Source organism: Drosophila willistoni (genome assembly GCF_018902025.1).
Source record: "Drosophila willistoni isolate 14030-0811.24 chromosome 2R unlocalized genomic scaffold, UCI_dwil_1.1 Seg167, whole genome shotgun sequence".
Lineage (NCBI taxonomy): Eukaryota > Metazoa > Arthropoda > Insecta > Diptera > Drosophilidae > Drosophila > Drosophila willistoni.
Window position 1 is genome coordinate 5,056,155 of NW_025814050.1, and position 24,763 is coordinate 5,080,917.

General features: G+C 38.5%; 3 protein-coding genes and 1 long non-coding RNA gene across 6 annotated transcripts; 2 read left to right on the plus strand and 2 right to left on the minus strand.

The window, feature by feature from the left end:
* Positions 1-898: 898 nt before the first annotated feature.
* On the minus strand, positions 899-1,850 carry LOC6644466 (GATA zinc finger domain-containing protein 10). The gene has a single exon (XM_002066761.4). The coding sequence runs from the start codon at positions 1,685-1,687 to the stop codon at positions 1,055-1,057; it is 633 nt and encodes a 210-aa protein (XP_002066797.2). The 5' UTR covers positions 1,688-1,850; the 3' UTR covers positions 899-1,054.
* Positions 1,851-3,829: 1,979 nt separating this feature from the next.
* On the plus strand, positions 3,830-4,183 carry LOC124460281. The gene is made up of 2 exons (XR_006954205.1): positions 3,830-3,930; positions 3,987-4,183. It is a non-coding gene; the product is annotated as an uncharacterized LOC124460281 (long non-coding RNA).
* A 1,860-nt stretch (positions 4,184-6,043) lies between these two features.
* Positions 6,044-7,929, minus strand: LOC6644467. Of its 2 annotated transcripts, none has more exons than XM_015178008.3 (2): positions 7,764-7,929; positions 6,044-7,680 (listed from the first exon to the last, which is right to left on the minus strand). In XM_015178008.3, the coding sequence occupies exon 2, from the start codon at positions 7,487-7,489 to the stop codon at positions 6,110-6,112; it is 1,380 nt and encodes a 459-aa protein (XP_015033494.2). In that variant the 5' UTR covers positions 7,490-7,680; positions 7,764-7,929; the 3' UTR covers positions 6,044-6,109. The 2 variants fall into 2 exon arrangements, with proteins under 2 accessions (XP_015033494.2, XP_015033493.2); XM_015178007.3 differs by having other exon boundaries at positions 7,734-7,929.
* A 4,596-nt stretch (positions 7,930-12,525) lies between these two features.
* LOC124460247 lies at positions 12,526-19,007 on the plus strand. 2 transcript variants are annotated; one of them, XM_047010747.1, is made up of 3 exons: positions 12,526-12,891; positions 13,994-14,008; positions 17,215-19,007. In XM_047010747.1, the coding sequence occupies exons 1-3, from the start codon at positions 12,860-12,862 to the stop codon at positions 18,623-18,625; spliced, it is 1,458 nt and encodes a 485-aa protein (XP_046866703.1). In that variant the 5' UTR covers positions 12,526-12,859; the 3' UTR covers positions 18,626-19,007. The 2 variants fall into 2 exon arrangements, with proteins under 2 accessions (XP_046866703.1, XP_046866704.1); XM_047010748.1 differs by lacking the exons at positions 12,526-12,891; positions 13,994-14,008 and adding an exon at positions 17,057-17,140.
* The last annotated feature ends 5,756 nt before the right edge of the window (positions 19,008-24,763 follow it).

A 24,763-nucleotide genomic window follows, 5' to 3' on the forward strand; every position in this document is an offset into this window, starting at 1 on the left:
AATGGGCTACAAATAGGATACGCAAACAAAAGAACACTAATTAATTGCTGCACACTCGACAATCGGAGGGAGTGGGTTGAAGGGAATGGGTAAAGGAAGCCTAAGTCAACACTTGCACACAAACACATGGGCTTGAAACTGTCGCAATGCAGATTCGCACACGCATACGCACAATTTGCTTAGTGCATGTCTTTGCCTTGTCCGGCCTGCACACATACATAGACTGCGTATGCGTAATAAAATTGAATTAACGATAGACCAGGCCAAACAATTTTGTGGCACATTTTCGCTCAAGGCAGGGTCTTTATTGCCTATAAATGTAATCATAAATTTTAAGACAAGCTTTTGACACACTCACACGAACATTCCCACACACACACACACACACACAGGTTTGGCCCCTAAAGCCTTGTCATGCCTAACGTCTTGCAGCTTTTGAATGTTCCCTGCCCTTCCGCTCTATTGATTTACTTTTACAATTATTATTAGTTCAACTTTGGGTTTGAGGCCAATTTATTATTGACTTGGTTTTGATTTGTCACAAATATTTGACATGCGAAATATTATCTTAATTTTGTGCACAAATTTTCAGGTTTATTTGATTTGTTCTTGCTTGCAAATGCTTCTAGGCCAAGTATTGAACATCTGCACACTCACATGTATAAATTGGCCAGATACATTAATTACCAGTGTGAATTTAGTTTGCTTCTCTCTTGCCTGATTTAACTAATAATTGATTCTTGAAAAGCAATATTCGAACATTGTATAATTCGATTTGCAAATGCCAAAAGAACGGCAATTAATGAGATCAGCAAAAGCAATTCTAAAATTAAATTAAATATGCTACTGTAAATGGTCAAAGATATCATACAAAATAATACAAATTCAATAAATAATATTGGTTTAACTTGAAATTTAATTCAACTTGCAACTATGTACTAATACTATCCAATCACCTCATCTCTAAACTTTCGGTTTCACAAATCAATTAATCAAATTGTTGATTGTATTACCACAATACGGCTTAGTACAGTTCAATTCAATTCAGTTCAGTTCAGTCGGTGGGACTCCAGCCAAATGCAAATGGTTTGCTGGCATCCATTGGCTGACAGGACGCATAACCATTCCAACCTGACGATTCGGCTCCAGTGGGCACATAACCATAGTCGTGATTATAGTTGAACATTTGCGGTGACGGCATCATTGCAATGTCACTGCCATTCCTACTATCCATAGCCCTCATGTTGCCGTAGCTATTTTGCCATTGTTGCTGTTGCTGCTGCTGCTGCTGGGGTGGCAGCTGTTGCAGCTGTAACTGCTGCTGCTGCTGCTGCAGTAGAAGTTGATGCTGCTGCTGTCTAGGCAGCTGTTGCAACTGCCTGGGCAAATTTTGTGCCGACTGTCCAAACGATGCTTCAGGTGGTTGTTGTATTCCTGGCTTTTGGCCATAAGATTGAGGCTGTTGAGGCTGTCCTAACAGCTGCATCCCGAAACGCTGCATGGCCGCTGCCTCTTGCGCTGCAGCTGGTAAACTCATGGGAACACCATCGACCAGAACGGGATACACATTGCCGCCAAAGACCAGTCCGTTGCCATAGACGACCAAACCATTTGGCGGTATTCGGGAAACACCGGGCTTACCTTGTTGAAACGATCCAGCGTTAGATGACCTATGTGATGTGGACATTGCGGAAATTTCGTTTTGTTTTTCTGTATTTGCTGAAATTTTTGGATATGGTTTTCTAAACAGTTTTAGTTTTTATTTTCCAGGAAACCGAAAGATTTAAATTTGGTCTGGATTCAGGCAAAACAAAAAGTCGAATGATTTTTTCCTGACATGAAACCCAAAGGGTAAACAAAGGGTGAACATAGAAAGGGAACTCTGTTCTATCAGCACGACACTCCAATAAAGAAATCTTTCACATAGCTAATCAGATATTTTCTTTTGTACTACCAAGCATTTATTAATTAAAAGTGAAATTGATACCTCATTCACTTGAAATTTTGCACTTTTTTAATTAATTTATTCATGGTTTGTGTATAATAATTGACATACTTAAAATATTTAATAACCTTTTCAATAATTTTACAATTGAGTATGAATACTTCTGTGGGGAAATAATTCAAATGTTTTCACAATGAAAACACATTTCGTGTTTTTAATGTTAAGTTTCCATCAATTCGACTTATTTGCAATGCAAAATGTATCAAAAAAACGCATCGTACCGATATTGAAATACACTCTAGTTCCCTGACTAAAGTATTACATAATTAATTTTGATATTTTTAGAAAATTAAGAACTGCAAGTCTTCCCAATTTGTAATTTAAAAAAATTCCCAATGACAATATTTAAATGACATAATAAAATGTAGCTACGAAACAGTTTCGATTTCTGTTCGGACTGAAAAGATTTAAATATTGTTATCTTAAGCGCATATACAGAATCTCCAGTTTTACAATTAATGCTGATAAATGTGAGCGACCTGTTTAAACACCAATTTTGTAATGTTCACTGCAAAACGTCTGCTTTTGCCATTTTGCAATACTCTCTGCAAAAGGTACGCTTTAATTTATTTTCATACTTTTACATGTAATTACAAGCAATTTGTAAATAAGTATAAAACACACACAGCTCACACACACACACTGGCAAATAATATATAAAAGCGAAATCGTTTAAGCGTTAAAGTAGATGCAATTTGTACAAATGTTGCTGCTGCTGCCTCTGTTCCTGCTGCTGAAATTGCAGTTTATTTTGAGAGGTTTTTGTGTGTGCACTTTCAATTAATTATGCCAAAGAGAAGCAGTTTCTGAGTTCTTTTCTTGTTGCTTTTTCTTAGATGAAATTAATTTACCTTTTTACCTGAAAAGAGAAATTACTTACTTGCCAAAAAGAAAGTTGTCACGAAAAAAAACCATCTGTGTCTTCGAGCGTTTAGATTTATTTTTAATTTTATTTTATTAAATGTGAACATTTGTAACATCTGTTTGCTTTTTGTAAAACCCGAAAAACAGAGATTTCCAATGAATTTATTTGAAAAATACTTACAAGTGTTTTTTTCCCATAGGTAAAACCGTAGATTTATTTTACGTGAACTATAATGAAGTTGGATTCCTTCAATCGCTTTGATCCAGACCAATTACATTTTTTCTTGTGATCGGAATTCAAATAAAAATGTGTTTAAAATATCAAAGAAGATAACATTGACCATAGCCTAGTTTAAATACTCATACAGTCTTCTTGCATTAATGTAGGTTATAAATAGTACCAAGTTTCATCTTAGCAGCTTTTAATTTAGCGGGGAAAATTGACAGACAGGCGGTTATGGATATATCAACTAAGCTTCTGATGCTGAACAAGAATTTTTATACTTTATGCGCGCGGAAGCATTTCATATAAAACAGTATACGAAGGGTATACGAATTGTAATACACTGGCTTAAAAATTAAACTGTATACTTAGTAATTTCTAAAACTTAGGTCACTGAAGGACACTGAAGAAAAGGATTCAAGTTAGCAGTGAATTGGCATATGTAGCAGGCAGAAGAAAGCTTTTTGGATTTGTAAAATGTATATTTATGATACGCCAAATCTTTCTGTTAGTCCGTCTGTCTGTATAAAAGATCAAGTGTACTTAAAATTTTTGTCGCGCTGATGCTCTTTTTTTGTAGATATTACAATAGTTGAAAAAGGAGTGCAAAACCTTTTTACTTTTTATCTGGTCTAGTTAGCAATGACTTCCAAATTTTTCAGTTATTTCAGCATAGGTGTAGTCTAGCACCGAAAAATATTTATTTTAGTTTTCTTTGTTCATTCGTACACAAAAAAAAAAAAAAAAAAAAAAATAAATACTTTTTTACTCTCTTAGGTTAAGAATAAAGTGATGAATTAAAAACATTTCTTACACATAATATAATCCGTTAAATAAGGTGAGTATATCATCATGATCTTGATCATTACGCATTTATCCTTGGAATACATTCAGAAGCTTCATCAATGATTGGACAATGGTTACAAGCACTTCAATTTTTGGTCAATGGTTACAAGGACTTCAATTTTTGGACAATGGTTACAAGGACTTCAATTATTGGACAATGGTCACATATTTTCCAATAACACTAAACTGGACTCTCGTTGCTGAGATGTTGAATATATATATATTTTGATACTAATCGCAACTAATAGAAATCTTTTCATTTGGGAACTTTTTATTGTGTATGGAGAGGTATTTATCAGGATCAGTCGAAAGTGCCCATTGATGCAGTAGGCATGGAAAACTTCTCAATTTCGATTATTATTCTAGTGCCTACCTACATTATGGTCTTGACTGTTGCCTCTTTGGCTTTGTGCAATTGCTTTTTGCGGATATTGTTAGTTTTACTTTTGAGATCTGTGTATGTAGGTGTGCCTGTTTTTTAGTATATTTGCTTGCATTGTGTAGCCCTTTTGTTTCACATGGCCTGCATTGATATTGTTCATGTTGCTGTTGCTGTTGCTGTTGCTGCAGTCGTGTCCTATTTGTATCCTGTTGTCGGTGGCGGCAGCAGCACCTCGCACACATTTATGTCTATTGGCGCGCGTCCATTTCCATTTCATTTCCGTTATTGCAAAAGTTTTCGTATTAAATATATTTTTCTGTGTCTCGCCCCTACCTGCGCCTCGTTGCCTCTCTTGTTTCATTTGGGAAGCCTTTGTTGGTGTTGTTGTTGCTGGTTTTTGCACTTTGGCAAAGTTGTTTGTTGCTGTTATTTCTGGGTGGTACTTTATGCTCGGTGGCCATTATTGCAGTTGTTTCCTTTATTTGATGCCACAAAAAAGGAAAAAAAAAAGGAAGAAAAATGAAGTGGGAGAAGTAAGAGTAGGAACCATAAAAATGGTTTGCATTTACATATTTTATGGACTCGGCTCATTTATTTGTGGCCTACTTACTTGGCCAACCCCCCAACCATCATTCCCATTTGCCACCTCCAAAAGTCCTTACATCCATCCGACCATGCGAGTATTTTCAGTGCTAACAAATTGACATGCAATTAAATGTAGTTAGTATATGCCATGAACATTTGTTATAATTGTTGCAGACCCAACAACAACGACAACAACAACAACAGCTATCCAGATGCTGATTAGGCAGCTAGCAACCGACTAATTTTGTTGCTGTTATGGTTTGTGTTGCAATTAGCATTTTGCGCTGTAATAAATAAAATTAACCACAATGCTTCCAAACAACATGGTCAACATGAAAATTTTTCTTTACTCATTCCCCAACTCTCCCCACTGTTCCCCTAACCAGACAAGCTAAATATTTATGTATACACTTGCCATAATATGGGATTAGCCGGATTAGTATGTCAAGATGAAAAGATCATTTTTTCTAAAACTTTTTCAGCAATTTTAAATAGCTTTTTTTATAAATCAGAAACTTTTGAGTTTTGTGATAACATCACATTTCTGAAAGGTCAACAAATGCCGACTAAGATCTAGAATACGATTAAGTAGATTCGTAATTTGGAGTAATAATCTCGATATAGACAAAACAATGCTGTTTTTTTCTTATATCTGGTCAAGCTATTAGCAATTTCCTTAAAAACATGTTAAATTAAAATTTAGATTTTTGAAACTAATCTAAAATTGTTTTAAGACACAAAGAGCTATATGCATATATACGTAATTTTATTTCACTCTCTGGATTTCAATTTTTTCCGCTTTGATTCGCCTTTAGCTGCATTTGTGTTATAATTAAAATAACATTTTACAATCGTCAAAAGCATGTACAGTATTTCCCTTTAAACTAAAACAAAAAAAACTTTCTATTGATGCAAATAAATTTATTTTTGTGTTTTTTATGCAAGTGAAACAAATGTTTATGCATATTTTATGACCCAGCGCATTTTGAACGCACAACTAACCACAACAGTTTTCTTTCTTTTTTTTGCAGAGCATTTAAATTAACGACCCAAAATGTCAGCAAAATGTTCAACCGCAAATCAAGTTGCAATAGAATGAATAAAACAAAAAAAAAAAAGGACAAAAATTAAATAGAAATTGAAATTGCAACGAATAAAGTTTTAGTTTAAGCTTTAATTTTGATTGGATGTTGTGTATTTTGTTTTAGGAGAGCACCGCTTCCTTGAACCACTGGGACATGCGATCATCACGGCAAAGCTTCTCAGGTTCGGGGTTTGTATAGGTGCTGATCAGTGGACTAAGGCGCCTAAATGAACTTACATTGCCAGCTTTAAGACGGTTGGCTAATACATTGGCCTCTTCGATAACTTTACTTGGAGTGTGGTCTTTAATGAAACTTTTCAACTGCTTCGAAACGCTGGGCCCAAGATCCTTCACCTTGTTGATAGAACGTTGAGAAACACTTTTTGCTTGAGTGCTTTTCTTCTGTTCGATTAAGATGCGGAAAGAAGGTTTTTTCTCCAAGTGGATTGAGTGATGAGATACATTCCTTGTTTGTCGAGACATTTGTGATAGGTTGTTGTTGGTCGACTTGACTGAATAATGAGATATTTGATCAGAATCATTTGCTGTATCCTTAGGAGGTTCAAGTGAAATATTATTGTCGGAACTTTTTATAGAAATATTCGTAGACTTCTTCGAACTTTTCAGGGTTGCTCGCGATTTAATAGTTGAACTCGATTTGGTAGGCTGAGAGGCATGTGAATGCATACTCATTTTAGTTGACATTTTGTCAGACTTTGCTTCTTGAGGGACATTGCTGGACTTGGATAAAAAACTTCGCTTAGAATCTTTTGCTCCAAGTGTCAATTCCGATGGGATTTTCGATTTTAGACTTATTCTCGAGATTGCATTCACAGATTTGGCTTGAGGAGAATTCAAACTGTGCCTAGAATCCTTGATAGCTTTGGACAGGTTACTGATGACAGTCTTTGCGCTATGTGTTGATTCTAAATGGAAATTTGAATCACCTTGTGACTTCAGCCCTATTCCTTCAGTTTCTCTGGAAGCCTTGGTGACATCGGATACATGACTTTTCCTAGAAACTTTCGATCTGACACTTGACTTTGAGGTGAACCCATTTCCCATCTCACACAATCTGCTCTCTTTGCTGCTATTACTGCACACTCTTACTGGCATCAATGTTTGCAACGATACCGTGTCCGAACCATCTTTCGTCATGTTGTGGGGCAGACTCATCTCCGAGCCGCCTCCTGCATGAATGCGTTGATGTTCATGAGTAGTAGCAGTGGCCAGCTGCTTGAATGTAGCCATCTCCTCATTGATGGCTTTTGAAATAGCCACTTCGCCAATTTGTGATTTGGCACCTTTCATTTCGGCCAAGTTCAATTGCATCTCGGGCATGGAGTCCTGTGAAACGGATCGATTCGTATGTACCTTGAATTGGGGTGTAACAGCATGCACTGGCGGTGGGTAGGAAGGACATGTAGGAATTTTGATGTTCAAACTAGCATTGCTATCCGGTGGCCCAATATTAAATGGATTGAAAGATGCATTGGCCATGATAGTAAAATTTTAGCCACAGATTTCTTGCTAATTGGAATTAAATACCGATTGTTTGAGATTGTGGTTTTTTGTGGGGAAATATAGCTGCCGAAAAATTTAAAGTAATTACTTAAATTTACTCATTTATAGTAATTCACTTGCTCTGAAGTCATTGTGGTTGTTTTGGATTTAGGTGTTGACAGAGAAATCTAAGAAAAGAAGAAATCAGAATAATGATATTTCAACAAATTTCTGTTTTTACCCTTGGGTGAATATCCGGCTCCGGCTTTACCTCAAATACTGGCTCTGAGTAGGTGAAATACAAAGGTATTTCAAAGTCCAAACGTTGCCCACTTTTTGGTGGCCCAATGAGAAATGGATCAAAGAAGTCGTCGGATTTTTCCATGATGAAAATAATTTAGCACACACAACTGTATATTTAAGGCCAAATGAAATGAAATTTGATTAACAACTCTATGATAGTAGAAAAGAAATGTTGTGAAATTAAGTGAAGTAAAAGTTTCATAAATTATTACATCAGGCAAGCGAAAGCACTAGCCATCCGACCCCAGAAACTGAATATAAAATCTTGATCAGCATTAAGAATCCTTTCGATTCAGATCGTCAAGAGTTTCCCGTTGCAAAAAAGTGATCTGGTTACTTTTGCTAGTCGAACACTTGATTGCCCTTTGCTATTGCAGGATACAATCACTCGCACTTAACTTACAAAATGATTGATGGCAAATTTCAATTCCTTTATTGACACTGTTGTCTTTCATATCAATCAACAAATTCCGGCCATTTGTGTAAATGTCAACGGAAAATGCATGAGTTGAATTTACATAAAGTTAAATTTCATTGTATTTTATTTTATTTCTCTTTGTAGTTATATTTAGAGTGACACTTCGTTTTGTTTTATTTTAATGTATTTTGCCTTTGTCCTGACATTTGAGTGCATTAATTTTATTAAAACCCCGCCCAGAGCGCTGACCTCATTTGGTTTTAAAGGATGAGGAATACGGGTTCGTGTGGTAAGGGAATGAAATGACAGTAGAAACATAGGGGATTCTGTTACCTCCTGTGATGAAAGTCCTCTGTTGATTTGTGACGCCTTTCGCTCCTTTTTTTCTTGCTTTATGCTTTTTTCCCCATTTGTTTGCATTTGCGTTGACACTCACTTCATTTAGCAGCCCAAAGCAACAGCAACTCCAGCACAAAGGCAACAACTGCAAATGCAACTGCAGCTGCAATGGCATACAAGAGAGTTTGTTTGTGTATGTGTGTGTGTGTGTGTGTAAATATGTGCATGTATGTGGGTGTAAGCGTGTTTGAGTGTGTTCATCTGCTCACTCCCTCAGGCTGCAGGTTAAGGACCTTCTTTTGAACTTTAAAATGTTTACTTTTGGACATGTGGGCGAAAAATTTCATGGATTGCATCGACTTGAATGATACCCCCAATGTGGGCTAGGCTCTGGCGAAATGGAAACAGTGTTGAAATTATTCTTTGTATAGCTCTAACTTTAAATAAAGTTAATGTCTGATAAGTCTGATAATAGAATATTAGCCATGTACATGTCTATAAACCTCTATTTTGAAAATCAGAACTTGGCAAAGGGCCTAAAAGAAGTGTGCTTGTTCTTATTAGATTTTTTTTCAATCTTAAATCCACTTAATCTCTCAACAAATTTTGTTATTTTTCCCTCTGTATATTTTGCAGGAAGTTAATAAGTCGAATACTCCTTATATTCTTTCTGTATGCCTTACTCTCTCTTATCCCCGTGTCACTACATATTCCTCCTGACGACTTTTCGTATTTGTATTTATTTTTGCTTTGCGGTTTCTGACATCGCAGCCAAGTCCAAGCGATGCTTTTTAATCTTAAGCGCATTTCATTTACCACAATGGCCATTAAAATTGTCTAGACTAGGGAGCCAAGCAAGGGCTAAGAAGGGGACTATCGGGATATTCCTGCTGCATCATCTTGGCCAAGTTGGACCACTGTCAACTTAGTATTTTTTATACTTGCTACTCCATCCCACCTGGGACTTATACATAGAGATTATGGGCTAGCAAACCAATTAAAATGGCCAATGGAATATTTGTATGTATGCCTCCTGTTTGCTAGTCTTTGTGTAGTACGAGTAAGTCCTGTGACGGCACCACAAAGGCAACAAATTAATTTCGAAAGGATTAAGGCCTAGATGGCCAAGACTTGGTTGTTTGAGTGGGGTTTTTTTGTTATGTTTAAATATTCAACAATTCAAAAAGAATATTTAATTAAAATTATATAAATTTTCGTACAGCATTTAGGCATGAGATTCTCGAGAGAACAAACATCTTGGCTGCATGAGCTCTACTTGAGGAGTTGCCAATAAAGTTTCGTCTTCGCGATCATCATTGCCGTCGTTATTCTCCTCCATGGATAAAGTGTCCTCATCCATCTCCTTTACATCCTTGTCATTCTCATTCTTTTTCTTGTCCTTGTCATCTTCAGTTCCGGTTGCCTTATCCAGCTGCTTGTGCGGTTCGCCACCCTCATTAAAATCTTCTAGGTTTTCTTCTTCAATGGTTGTTCCATCGCATTCATCCAGATCGGACTCCTCTGCATACTGCTCGAACTCGTCAATTCTTGATCCTGGGTCGTCAGCTACTGGCTTCTTTTCAATCTGCTTGGATTTACCACTGAATCTTATTACAAAGTAAACGAATACAATTGATAACATAAAAAATACTATCAATTGCGTTCGATCAAAAGATTGTACAAGAGTTAAAAGGTTATACATTTTTAGCGAAATTTTAATTTTTGTTGGTTTTTTGTTTGTTTTCGTTAGATGCCAAAGGTTCGAGTTCCGAATCAACAATGAAAATATATCTGATTCAAAGTGACTATACGACTTTTGTCTCGTTACAGAAAAAGCATAGCCTACTCTGTGAATGGAAGTTTGACCAATGACAGTAGCAAAAGCCAACTACTTGAGAGTTCAAAAGGGGCTCTTAACCCGCTGCTCGGGGGCTGCTGCTGCGGCTAGATCCACACCAAAAAGAAAACAAATATATGTGAGTGTACATTGTGTAGGATGTGTGGCAGGAAAATAAATTAAAAATGTGTTAGACTGAAACATACACACACACACCCTCACAGTGCAATCATATAGAGACAGACATATTAAGGAACGTGACTTGCCTTTGTCACGCTTTATGTCTGTCTGTCTATTTGTCTGTCTCTGTGTCTATATGTTGCATGTGGATGTCTATGTCTCCTCTATATTTAGCATGTTATGAAAAATGTATACACCCTGTCTTTGTCCGGCCATCACGTACAGTTTAACCTCTTAACCTCCCTCCACTAGGATTGCTTTTAATGACAAAAGTTATGACGACAAATGACTTGGTTGGCTTTCACTATGAAATCAGAACTCTTGCCGGCCAGCATGGAGACTATGATTCATTTTGATTTCACTTTTCCTTTATTTTGCTGGCTCTCTTTTAACTGACTTCGTTTATCATTATGCAAATTGTTAATTAATTTTTGCGCGACAACAAAAATAAGTGTAGATAATGTTGATAATTATGCTAGTTGCCGCTGCATTAATGATGTTTTTCATGCTACTCTACAAAGGGGTATATGAAGATGGTCAGAGTAAATGTTGCACAAGAATAGATAGTCTTATGTACATTTAAATTTTAGTAGACATTTACTAGATTTATCGCTTCTTTCAGATGTATATTAATAATTTCATTTATGTAGTTATGATAATGTATAGTCGGACTACTAATAATCTATTTTCTAGGTATATCAAAGTTGAATATTATTATCGTTTCAACTGTATGTAAGGTATTCCTTAGCCAACGTAATAATTCAAGATATTGTGTTCCTTTTTTATTATTTTCAGCATGAACATTGCAATTGTTAATTAACTTTATTAGAGTTAATTGAAAATGTGTTCAAAGTGATGCAGTTTGAAATTAAATTAGCTTTACTTTTTATGCAAATGAACATATCAGAAAATTAAATGGAATATTTGAGAATTATTTTCAACAGTTATGCCATCGAAGAGACGGAAGCGAGTTGTGTTTTCTTCTCTTTTTTTTTAACAAATTTTTTATTTCATTAGTTTTTCTCACGTTTTCATTGTTTGCTGCTGCTGTTGTTGCTGCAGCTTCCGTTGCTGCTGCCTTGTTCTTATGCAGGAAATTTTCAATTTTAATTAACAAAAGTAAGCAAAAAGTAGTCAAAACTTGACTGTTGACCAAAGACTTGGTCTTCATCATCAGCAGCAACAGCAGCAGCAGCAACAGCTTCAGAGTCTTCTACTTCTTCTGTTGCTGCGATAAGTGCTTCAGTTTCCATTTGGAAGTTTCGAGGCCAGTTTATAAATTTTAGGAGCTGCAAAAAGGAAAGGGAGAAGGGAGTTTGGAGTGGAAAACGGCGCGTTTTAAGCTCATTAAGCGCATTTGCATGCTGCATTGAACCGATTATGGTGGGGCAAAAATTATATAAATTAATCATATAATGAATTTTTATTAAATTAATATTGGATTTAGCTGGGCGTGCTATGCAATTAAGTTGCGTTTTTGTTGCTTTCTTGTCCAAAGTCAAACAACGCATAATGCATAAATGATTAATTTAATCAATGGAGAGTGAGAAGGACTTGTGCTTCAGCGATTTATCGGATTAAAACATCAGCGACAGCATCATAAATAATTACAAATATTAAATATAACGAAAAGCCTTTAAAAGAATGTAAAAAAATAATTCCACGAAATTGATATACCCTTGCTAATTGTTCTATTCTAATGATTCGATCATTTACCAAAGGGCATTCAATTTATAAGTACTGTTACGAAAAAACTAGTAGATAAACTTTTTAATACCTTTCAATGATAACGGCAAGATACGTAATGCATAATGAAAATTTGTAATAATTTCACATAAATATATATAGGTATGCATAATTTATTAACAATATATCTTTATTTGTATTGAAATTTATTACAATTATGACTATTGACTTTATCGTCTATACAAACAACTGCATATATATATAAGTTAACACCATGAACTCTGCCCACTAACATCAGGCCACCCTGCCCCTCACACAACCTGCCCCTCACACAAACTGCTGGCTCAGCGTGGATTGCTGGCTCAGCAGAAAGGATGGAAAAGCAGAAATACCAACCGCTTGCGCAAGAGCCAGCGGTGACACCGGATGCGCGTGCGACCGTTGGACGGTCATTCGCGCTGCGTCAGCAACTTAGGGCCAGCTAGGGAGCTTTGGCACTTCTGGGCGGTAGCGTTAAGAATTATTCTGGTTGCAACCAGCAAAGAAACAAGAACACTTAATCAGCTAGCTCTAAGATACTAAATATTAAATAAAAGCGATTGTAATGTTTTGTAATTGTCCAGGATCATTATTTGGGTAAATATCATTTGCAATAAATCCTTACGAAATCGTAAGGTAGCTTTCGCATGGTAATGCGAAAGTTAACTGGCGCCCGAGCAGGGACCGCCTCAAAAAAAACCAATCGCGAGTGCCGGTGAAAACATTAAAAGAATAATACAAAACAAAAGTGAAAAAAGATTATGAAAAAATAAAACAAAGCCTCTGGCAGCCGCCTGACAAGACGGAGCTGTAGTGTAATTTTTTTTAAGTTAAAGTGAGTGAAAACTGAATGGCCTCAAAAATATGAAGTGGATGGCTACCGCCTGATAAGCGGGAGGCCCGGGGTTCAAAACCCCGTTGAGGGATAACTATTCATTAAGTAACTCAACTCAGTTACCAGTGGTTGTCAGTGCGGCTTGCCCGAGGGGCACCCGGTTTGTGCAAGTGATTGGTGAATGAGGCGGTCTCTTTTTTTTCTCCCTCTCCTTAAGAGAAAAACAAAAGAAATACAAACAAGATAATAAAAATAAAAAAAAAGAGAAAAAAAACCAAATAAGAGTGAAAGGTGGAGCTGTTATCCACACACTCAAACCACTGCGGCAGCTATTGGTTGCGAGTGGCAGAATGTTAGAATTTAAGCAAACAAACAAATAAAGAAATGTGAATAAAATAGTTTTAAGAAAATACTTTGTCGCGTTAAGTGAGTATTGGCCGCTGGCTGTGTCTTCCACCGAAAGTGTCCCCTTCAAACGGAGACGTGGAGCCACTCCTACCTAAGTAGGCTCGTAATTGGGCTAAAAAGGAAAAATGGAGCCTCCCCTTACTGACAAAGGGGGACACAGCAACAGGCAGCTCACGCGCACAACAAAAAAATAAAACGAAATAATACTCGCTCAGCAATAAAGAAAAGAGAATGACAGCAAAAGAAACAGAAGAAAAAATGAACGCGAAAATTAAATACCAACAAATAACAAACAAAAAACTAGCAATGCAGTAATGAAAAATGCAAACTAAAGCAAATTCAAGAATTTTTTTTAATGCTGACCCGAGTATATTAGACTTATATAAAAAAAAGGAAAAAACAAAAACACAACAAAACCCCTACATTGTACTAATTATTTTGAAATTTCGTTAACAGAAAAACGCTGACCCTGTAAGGAGGGACCACCACACAAACCACACCATCATTTCAATAAAACCATACTAACAACAATAACCCAGGTGAGTGAAGAGTGCTCAGATTTAATAAAAACCTAAAATCATTCAGTACAATTATTTTGCCAAAAAAATCTATCCCTTCTTTTTTTAAAAAAATATATAAAATAAAATAAAAAAAAAATAAAAAGAAGAGAATTTTGTGTCATTTTTTTTGCTTGTAATTGTTTTACTTGTAAATACTTTATCAATCAACCAACCAAAAAAAAAAAAGTTAATTTGAAAGATATCACACTATTCCATCCTATTCTTTCGTATTGAATTCCAATTTTTTTCTCCCTCTCAAAAAATGGACGAGATGAAAGTGGCCATTTCCACCCTACTCTCTCAGGTAGCCTCCCTTTCGGAGGAGCTAAGACAGCAAAAAGAAAAGGTGTTAATTTTAGAAGGAAAAAACTCAGAACCCGTAGTCGTAGTGGACAAACCGCTATCCAAAGCCCTAACCGAATTCGACCTAAAGCAGATAGCAACTTTACCAGATTGCGTCAAGGAAATAAGGCCCTTTACGGGAGAAGCTGCCCAGTATCCAACCTGGATCAGGCAAGCTGAATCCATAGTTCGGGATTATGAGGTAGCAAGAGATAAGCTGATATATAGGGCCGTCGTCCTCCACCTGAGGTCGAAGATAGAAGGCAGGGCGGACGAGATGTTGATCTCTAGCGACGTAGCAGATGACGACTGGCCAGAAATCAGGAAGGTCCTTGCCTCGAATTATGAGGACAAAAGGGACATAGGGACTTTAGAATATCAGATGAGTATGCTAGTCCGCGGTGATGGGAACTTGGAGGGATATTATAACAATATCAACAGGCATCTCTCTTTGATCGTAGCAAAACTCAGGAATGCAGGACACGCCAAGGGAGTGCTTGAAGCTCTCATAGGCTCGTACCGCGAAAGAGCCTTACGGGTCTTCATAAGAGGGCTACCCCAAGAAATGGCGGGGTTGATCACTGTAAATCGCCCTAGAACATTGCCAGAGGCATTTTCAATCGCTCAGGAGTTAGATAACGTCATGTACACGAAGAACTTAGCTTCCTCGACCGCTCCCGTTAGGCCACCGTATCAACAACGGGCCGTTTACCGGCAGCAATATCCACCCAATAATTTTTCCCCAAGATTCAACAACCCCGTGACCTATGCAAATCATAGAACCGCGGCCCCACACCAGCCCCCGTCGGTGTCTAGTGGCTTCCGAAGCCAACAAATTACCAGGCCGGCCATCAAAATGGAACCGGCAACCTCAAGCCAGTCCAGGACTCGATTCCCAAACCAAGGAGTGGAAGGGGGCGTCAAGAGAAGCCCCAGCGAGTCAACTAACCCCTTCAAAAAAGCACAGTATCTATTCCATGTGGAAGCACCAAACGTGTCCGATCCTAATGGAGTAGACTGCGCCCCAAGGCCTATTGAGGCTCCTCCGAGTAACGAACAGTTGTACGAAGAAATGCCGACGATCGCGGTTAACGAGCGAGATGAGGGTGCAGCCCATGTGGCCCCACCGCACCCCGATGACCTCGTGATCCAAGATCAAATAAATTTTATGGGCATGGCCTCTCAAGCGTACCATACATAGAGTACGAAGATAGGAATGGGGTAGTGCGACAGTTTCTCATTGATACTGGCGCAAACAGAAACTTTATTAGTCGGGAACTATCTGACGGGGCTTCGGCTTTGCAGACCCCATTCCTAGTGCAGTCAGCCGGAGGCCCTATTAAAGTATCCAAATCTACAACCGGCCCCTTTTTCGCCCCTTTGGGCAACAACACTCAACTAACATTCTACACGTTACCGAACCTGAACAGCTTTGATGGTATTATCGGTGATGATACGTTAAGACACCTGAAGGCTAAAATTGACAGGGAACTTGACACATTAACTATTCAGCCCGGGGTAGCGATACCTCTCCTATTTGACTGATGACGATGCGATTTGCGGAATCATCACTGAGGAACACCAGAGGGCTCACAGAAATTCCAATGAAATAAGACTTCAGCTACTAGAGCGGGTCTATTTCCCAAAAATGGCGAGTAGAATCAGAAATATTGTGGCAGCCTGCAAAACATGCAAGTTACATAAATACGACCGCCACCCCAATCAACCATTATTGGAACCTACTCCAATTCCAACATACCCGTGCGAAATCCTCCATATAGACATCTTCGCGTTGGAAAAACAAAAATTTCTCAGCTGCATTGACAAATTTTCAAAATTTGCCAAACTATTTCCCATAGAGTCAAAGTCAGCCCTCCACCTGCGTGAAAGATTGGCGGAGGTGCTGCACTATTTCACGGCACCCAAAATCTTGGTAACGGACAATGAACGAGGGCTCCTTTGCCCCACAGTCCTCAATTACCTTAAACTACTGGACATAGTCGTATATCATACTCCCACCCAATGGAGCGAGGTCAATGGGCAAGTGGAACGATTCCACTCGACATTCCTCGAAATCTATAGATGCCTCAAGTCCGAGTTCTCAACTCTCAAAGTATCCGAACTCGTACCCATGGCTGTCGATAGGTACAATAATTCAATCCACTCCGTCATCGGGAAAAAGCCAGTTGATATTTTCCTAGACAGAACGGCTAGGATAAATTATCAAGGCTTGACGGATTTTAGACGTAACACTTTAGAGGATATAACCGGCCTCTTACAAGCGAAACAGGAGGCGGTTATCCGCAGGCGGAATAAAGGGAAAAGGAAACAAGTTGAATATAAACAAGGGGAGGAAATCTTTGTCAGAAACAAACAGATTAAGGGAAAAGAGAAAAACCTATTCAACATTGAGGAAGTACAGGAGGATAGAAGGGCCACAGTAAAAACAAAGACGGGCAAGGTATTCCACAAAGCCCATCTGAAATCTAAAGCAAAAGAATGAGTAGATAGGAAATCGCCCCACCTCATCAACCCATTTCCATAAAGACAACAACATAAAAAAAATAATAAAAAACAAAAAACAAAAAAATACAAGTAAAAAAAAAAAAAAAAAAAAAAAAAGAAGCAGGCAAAAATATATAGAAAGCCAACAAAAATTGAGAAATATTTAAGAATTAAGAAAGCACTCTTCACGAACCAGGTGGAAACCAATACCAATACTTAGCCCTAAGAAAATTCATATTATAAGTATTACTAACTCTCTTCGTCTTCAAGGATGGCAATGGTGATGTTGCAGCAGGCAAGTGCTGCCCATTTCTTCAATTACGACTCTCCGGTAATTCCCCTTCAGCAGGGATACGTCTGGCGGGTTAGCGGCGTGTTTCGGCTGATTCACGTCATAAATCTGCTGGAGTTCCAACAGGCAATCCAAACCACGCGGGAGGAATCCACACTGCTATCCGACCAGCGTACAAGGATGATAGCGGACCACTACTTGGATCAGGCTGAAGAGGATACTGGAAGATTGCTTTCCACACCGGCCCGGAGACCTAGGGCCGTGGAATGGCTCGGTTCAGCATGGAAATGGATTGCTGGCTCCCCAGATGCGGCCGACTGGAATGCGGCTCTGAAGACCCAGGATGGTCTTGTTGCGGGCAATAACCAGCAAGTCCGCATCAACGAAAAGCTTTTCGAGGCTACATATCGGACTCTGGAAGAACTAAATGGGATCATCGGAAAAGTCAACTCGATAGACGGAGACATACACGCTGCCACTGCGACGTTACATAAGGCCATGATTTTGGCAAGGCAAGTCCATGAAGTGACCAGAGCATGCCAATTAGCTAAAACGGGAGCGGTGAACACGGACCTACTAAACGGAAAGGAAGTAGATGATATCCTAAACGAAGTAATGGGACTCCCGTACCAGAACGCGGTCGAGGCCATTGAATTCTCCCGCCCAACGGTCATGTCCAATGGGACCTTCCTGCTCTACGTCCTAGCCATTCCCAAGGTGACCGACAGGAGGTACAAGTTACTTCACCTACTCCCCACAGTCCGTGAGGGTCGCAAAATCGTCTTGGATGCCAACCTGATAGCAGTGGACCCAACCGAAACCTATGAGGTCCTTGGAAATTGCCTCTCCATTGGCAATACAACGGTTTGTCAAGAAGAAAACCTGCGCAGGCTAAACGAGGAAGGCTGCATCCCACGGCTCATCAAGGGCGGCAACGCACAATGCCATTACCTAAGGGACGCACAGGAATCGGTTACACTGATGGACGAAAGCACGGTGTTCCTCACTGGCTTTAATGGAACAGTGACCACCTCCTCGGGACAACGAAGACTCCAGGGCTCCTTCATTATCAAACTCCAAAACGAAACAATAACCATCGGAAGGAAGACTTATTCGAGCCGATCTGCTTCTGCCCTTACCGCAATGCCTGCGGTTCTCTCCAACATAACAGCCTTAAGTTACACCCCGACGCTGCAATATGTTCACGAATTTTCTACACAAAATCTAAGAAAACTATACGATGTATCAAGAAAGCTAAAAATATCTTTATTAACAGAAGCCATTGGAACTGCGTGTGTCGGTATCATGTTATACATTGCCTGGAGAAAAATGACGTCCACAAGAGGCCTGGCGATACCAGAAAAGGCCAGTCCGTCGCCTTCACCCTAATCTGCGGGACGCAGATCTCTGGAGGGGGAGGAGTTAACACCATGAACTCTGCCCACTAACATCAGGCCACCCTGCCCCTCACACAACCTGCCCCTCACACAAACTGCTGGCTCAGCGTGGATTGCTGGCTCAGCAGAAAGGATGGAAAAGCAGAAATACCAACCGCTTGCGCAAGAGCCAGCGGTGACACCGGATGCGCGTGCGACCGTTGGACGGTCATTCGCGCTGCGTCAGCAACTTAGGGCCAGCTAGGGAGCTTTGGCACTTCTGGGCGGTAGCGTTAAGAATTATTCTGGTTGCAACCAGCAAAGAAACAAGAACACTTAATCAGCTAGCTCTAAGATACTAAATATTAAATAAAAGCGATTGTAATGTTTTGTAATTGTCCAGGATCATTATTTGGGTAAATATCATCTGCAATAAATCCTTACGAAATCGTAAGGTAGCTTTCGCATGGTAATGCGAAAGTTAACTTATATATATATATATATATTGTACATATTAAATTTAATTTCATATTTTTGTATTTACACAATAATTACATTGATGGGACAAAAAAGAAAATTGTTCAACAATTTACCATAAAATAAATGTAAATTTTTGTATCAACATTTGAATTTTAATAGCCACAGCATTCTTCACCTTGTAACCGACAGTTGTTATCACTTGGAGCTTATTATTTGCATGCCAATGCTGTCGATCCTTTGGTATTATATCGTGGCATTCATGGAATATATTTAAATTGAATAAATGGCAATTGCATACAAAGGACAAAGGACAAAGCCGTTGCAGAAGCAGCAGGGAGCTGCTCACATATCGCGAGCTATTTTCCTTTGGTTCCCACTCTTTCTTTATCGAATAAGGATAATCCAGTCACACAGCCATTTCCATTCCTTAACGTAACGTAAAATACATGTTCCCGTTACTCCTCGCTCAGCTTTACTGAGGTGGCTCAGGTTTTTCTATTCCATCCATTGTTGTCTTCAACATCCATAGTACGTCTTGTGCTTTCAGTGTATTATTTCGTTGCATTTTGTTGGAACGAACCAACGTGTGATAGCATAAATGAAAGCGTGGCGCATGCATGTACAGCATATACGAGGGTTAATCGAAATGTTTCAGAGGTTTCAGATTTCAAGAACTCTAACGAAATCCACCTTGCATGTGCGTGATGAAGTTAATAGAGTGAGCAATGTCATTTAGGATACAAATGAAACCACTTTGAAATATATTCATTTAAGATAATCTTTTTTATCCTACATGATCGTGGCTTGATTTATATTAAATTATTTAGGATAATCTTGGTTAATTTCATATGTGTGGCAGCCCTCGCGCCTACATCAGCCAACAACGAGAAGACCGATGGTGGATGTCGCATACGTTTCCGTTTCCGCATTTGTACCCAAAGCAAACTCATTCAAGTGGCATTATAATAAACTAAGTTAAGGCGACAATTTTCACGTACCTTATTGCTTGTTTGTTTGCATTTCGTTGTTGTCGCTCGCTGGCGCAAATCGAAGCCAACTGCCAGCAATGGCAGCTCCAGTTAACTGCAGATGTGCAAATAAAATAGTTGGCTACATCCCAAACCCAGCTCCACCCGCGTTACCCACCTAACAAACACTATTCCGCACTGGTAACATCTTTTCACAGCAGTTCAGGTGTCGATTTTATATAAGAAATTCCAACACATTCTGAAGGATTTTTCAGGTAATAATTTGAGTCGTTCTTTTGCTGCTTTGTATTTCGCACTCGTCAAATCTCAATGTGGAGTGGTAGAGATAACGCCTACTAGTTATAGGTTTACATACCAAGTCCATTCAACCCAGCATAACAAATATCAAAATATGGTAATTGAGACACACTATTAAAATTAATTGCAACTTGTGAAGACTAATTGGCAAGGGGAATATAGCCAAAGCATATATTAATCATACGCCATGCTTGCCAATTAAAACTTGTTGAGACAGCTTTAAGTATGTAGAAAAATCGGAGCAAAAAAGGGCATAACAGTTCAATGGCTTTTCATTTGTATTCTGAAAACATTAATAGGTTAATTGTTCACAACATTTCTGTGTTGATGTGTGAATGATGTTTCATTTTCTACGATATTTGCCAGGCAAGTACCCGATAACACACATATATAAATCTGCTTATGCGATTGTACTTGGCCAATGTTAATGGAATAAAACAGTGAGTCGAGTGAGAAAGTGTTAACTGCTTAGGTAAGACAGTCCTTTGAATACAGCATCATATTATGTTCAAGGTCCAACAGTTCGAAATTGTGTGGCAGAATTGTTGAAAGACATGATTAAACAGATTATCTATGACACAGACAGAGACACTCACACACAGGAAGAGGGAGGGGTTTTGCCAGGGCCCATGTTGTATAATTCACATGCAGGGAACATTTATTGCATTGTCCTTCGCCCAAATGCAAAGCAAAGCTCACAAAATGACCGAATGACTGACCGACCAACTGACTGGCTAACTGACAGCCAATAAATGTCAATTTATCAACAGTGATGTATAAAGGATAATGCCAATGTTGACGCCAGCCCCAAGGACCTGCCTTCAAACTCTCCAAAGTGCCAAGTTTTGTAAAGTCCGAACTGTGTCACAAATAATTGACATCACTGTGTGAATGATGTTTATCCGTCTGATGAAATTGAGACCGACATTTAACAAGTACCAAGGAGAAAGCGCACGAAAGTGAATTTTTATAGTGCGAAGTCTGAAATTTATTGGTCTTGAATATCCAAAATTTTTGCAATAGATTCCTTTGAGTTGGCTCAATCAACCATCTGAGCCACACGAAATGCATTCTTCATGCAAACTAATCTTTTTTGGGCTTTCATTTATTTTTCGATTTATTTTGTGGGTGGTCAACAATCGCCCACATATCTAAACGATGGCCTAATACCCATCGTTATTGCTGCATTTTCCACAAAAAAGCATTTTCACACAATTCTTGTGGCATTTTGTTTGTCATCAGTACGACAACGATGATGATGTTGCTGATGAAAATAATAATAAAAATACCGAAACAACAAAAGTAACAAGAATAACTACTGTCAGCACATGATAGAAATAAAAACCTCAAGCAACTACAAAATGGTGAAAAAAGGAAAATAGAGGAAGATGGAAACTATGTAGAAAACCAGCCAAACTAGCAAAAATTGTTGCAATTCGTTGAAAATGAAATGAAATTGGTTGAAGCATGACCAAGGCAAAGTGCAAAACCATTTAGATGTCCAATTTAATAAGCGAAGGAAAACGAAAGAGAAAAAAACCAAAACGAAAAGGCCAACCAATTTCTGTGTAACTTAATGCCAGTTTCTATTGTGATTGTGGTATCAATATGTACTACCTATATAACAAGTTTCGTTTGCCACGACCTAATTGCCATTTGCTGTAAATCGAGTGTTTTAATGATTGACTCGATGTTGTCTATTATGCGTTTGTTAAGGAATTTTTCGAGGGTGTGGCACAAACGGTTAAATAAAATGTTAAACATTTTGCCATTTCTTCTAGCATGTAGACTGACGACATAGTTTCCTGTATTGTATTTCGAATTGGCTCGCTTGGGGTAGAATGCAAAATCTTGACACTTGTCAAACCAAACCCGTAAAAATGTCCAGGACTTGCCTGGACTACGCAGAGTAACAAAACAAGTCTAACAGAGGGTAAAAACTGTTGGCTATGCGAAGGTCCCCTGCTCCTGTTGTATAGCTATTGTGGCTTTTATGTATACTCTGCATTCTTAAGAAATCATTGAAAAGTTGCGAAGTGATTACAACTGGCTTACAATAATTTAAAATAAAGTTATAAGACTTTGAACTGCATGTAAGTAAAGCTTAGCAAATGCTGATGCAGACTAATATTAGACTATCAACTTAACAAGATAAATAATTTGGTTTATCACTAAGAATAAAATAGACTTAAAATTGGGATGAACCTTCATACCTCGAGAAGTTCTTTGCAGAGTATTACTATTTCGTCTTGTGGTAAAGATTGAACTCTGTCCGTTTACTTTAGCTTTAGCTTCCGTTTCCGTTTTTTGTAACTGGCATGGCCAGACATGGCGACGCGACGTCTCTGCTGTCGGTCTCTTTCATCTTCGTTTCGTTGTTGTCAGTGTCGTCATCATGTCTAGTCGTGGTCTTGGCTTTGTTTTCTCACCATTCTGTTTCAGAATTAAATTCACGTTAAATCAATATTTCTTACCCATATCAGTTGCAGCAGCCACTTGCTATTATAGCTCTACTGCAAGTGCAAGAACTCCAACATCAGCTTCGGCTCAGGCTCAACCTCAAGATCAAAACTTTACCACTTTTCGCACATAAAGTCGACAAATATTAACTAAGCAAAAGTCAGCTGCATCTCAGCTGTGTAAATTACTTGCACTTGGCATCCTGGATCTGAAGTTGGAGCAGGAGCTAAAGCTGCGGCTGCTCAAGTGGTCTAGAGTCATTGTTCGTTTGGCTCGTTGCAATTTCCTTTTGGGTTGAATTTCAAACTTGCTGCAGTGGAAAACTTGGTGAAATACCCCAAAAACTCCACTCATTAACAGCTGTTGTCTTTAGTTTTCACTCGCATTGGAGTATTTCGGCCAAGATTTTGTTGACTTTTTAGAAAGTTAATTATATTTGAGTAGGGTTAAGTAGAAGCTGCACCAGGCACTAACCACCATGCATTCCCCTGCTTTAATGTAGAATGTTCTGTTTATTCTACAATTAGTTTGCTGCTTATTAATTTCACATTTCAAATAGTGGAGAGGAGGAGATCTGAAATGAGGCTACATGAGTCAGTAAAAATGTGTTGCCAAAAACTTATTCTCACTACTACCAGTGCCAGTGCAAATTAGTTGCAAATGTACGAAACTTTTTAATGAAATGTACAGTATTGCTAGCCAAGTGTGAGAAGAAAGAAATGGCGAAAGTGAAATCGTAACGAAAAACTAGTTGAAAATTAATGATGGTTTGAAAGAAATTGCAATTTAGTTCATACAAATGGCCAAATCATTGACTCATTGCCTCATTCATTCTCAAACACTTTGATGTCGTCTTTTCAAGTTGTTTTCAATTGAAATTCCTTTCAAAATTGAACTGAAATCAAATTTGTTTGCATGTAAATTCCAATAGATTGAAAATTATGCAAGAATGCTTCGTCCAAAAATAGCCTGAACCAAAATGAAACCGCCAAAGCCACATATTTACTTTTATCTCATCGCAGGCAGTCAAAGCCGAAGCCGTAGCCAAGGCGGTTCACGCATCAACAAAATGGGTGGGGATTGCTCCTCGAATCCTTGGGCCAAAGGAGCCCACAATAAATGAGCTTGGCGCTTGCCACAATTTCTCCTTCTCCCCCTACCCCTCACCTCAATCCCTCATCCTCTTTCTCTCTCTCACTCTTTTTCTCTGCAACATTGAGAGACACTGCTCGCAAATTGTCGGTCGTTTAAATACATTTAAATATAAATGCAGCGAATGCCGTACAGAAAGATAAGAAGCTACCCCAGACGAGCACAGGGAAGGGCACATGGACATGGACATGAGCAAGGCTATCCATACACATACACACACACATATGTGCTCTTGGGTATGTGTATGTGTGGACCCACTGCAGTGCAGCTGCTGCTATGGGTAAGTGAATTCTTCATTCATTCATTTTCATTCATTTCAGCGGAGAGTGCATTCTATCAACGTGGAAAATCGAGTATGCGAGTGTGTGTATGCATGTGTGTGTATGTGTGCATGTGCGGTCAAAGACTTGCCACAACCATTTTAAATGGAAGCTCCACAGAAGCTGGGCAAGCGATAAACAAATATATATCCAACACTTGTGATGCGCATTTTAAAATAATGAAAGAGCACAAAGTCTACGAATATTCGACTAATCGATACCATTGAATAAGTGATGCTATAAAGAAATTACTATGAAATTTAAGTCTTATTTATCGAATAGGTGATGGATCAAAGAAATTCAAAGAAGTTCAAGTCATACTAGAAAGATAATCTAAATGTAGTTGCTTTGAGCAATTCAAATGCTTAATACCAATGTCATTAAGTTTTCTCTAAACCAAACCAAAAGACCTCAGCGAATAGTTTAGTCTGTTTTAAAATACAAATACACGAA

Excerpts from the sequence above, each read along its gene's own strand:
- LOC6644466 (XM_002066761.4), bottom strand. The coding sequence starts at position 1,687 with ATGTCCACATCACATAGGTCATCTAACGCTGGATCGTTTCAACAAGGT.
- LOC6644467 (XM_015178008.3), bottom strand. The coding sequence starts at position 7,489 with ATGGCCAATGCATCTTTCAATCCATTTAATATTGGGCCACCGGATAGC.
- LOC124460247 (XM_047010747.1), top strand. The coding sequence starts at position 12,860 with ATGTTTTGTAATTGTCCAGGATCATTATTTGG.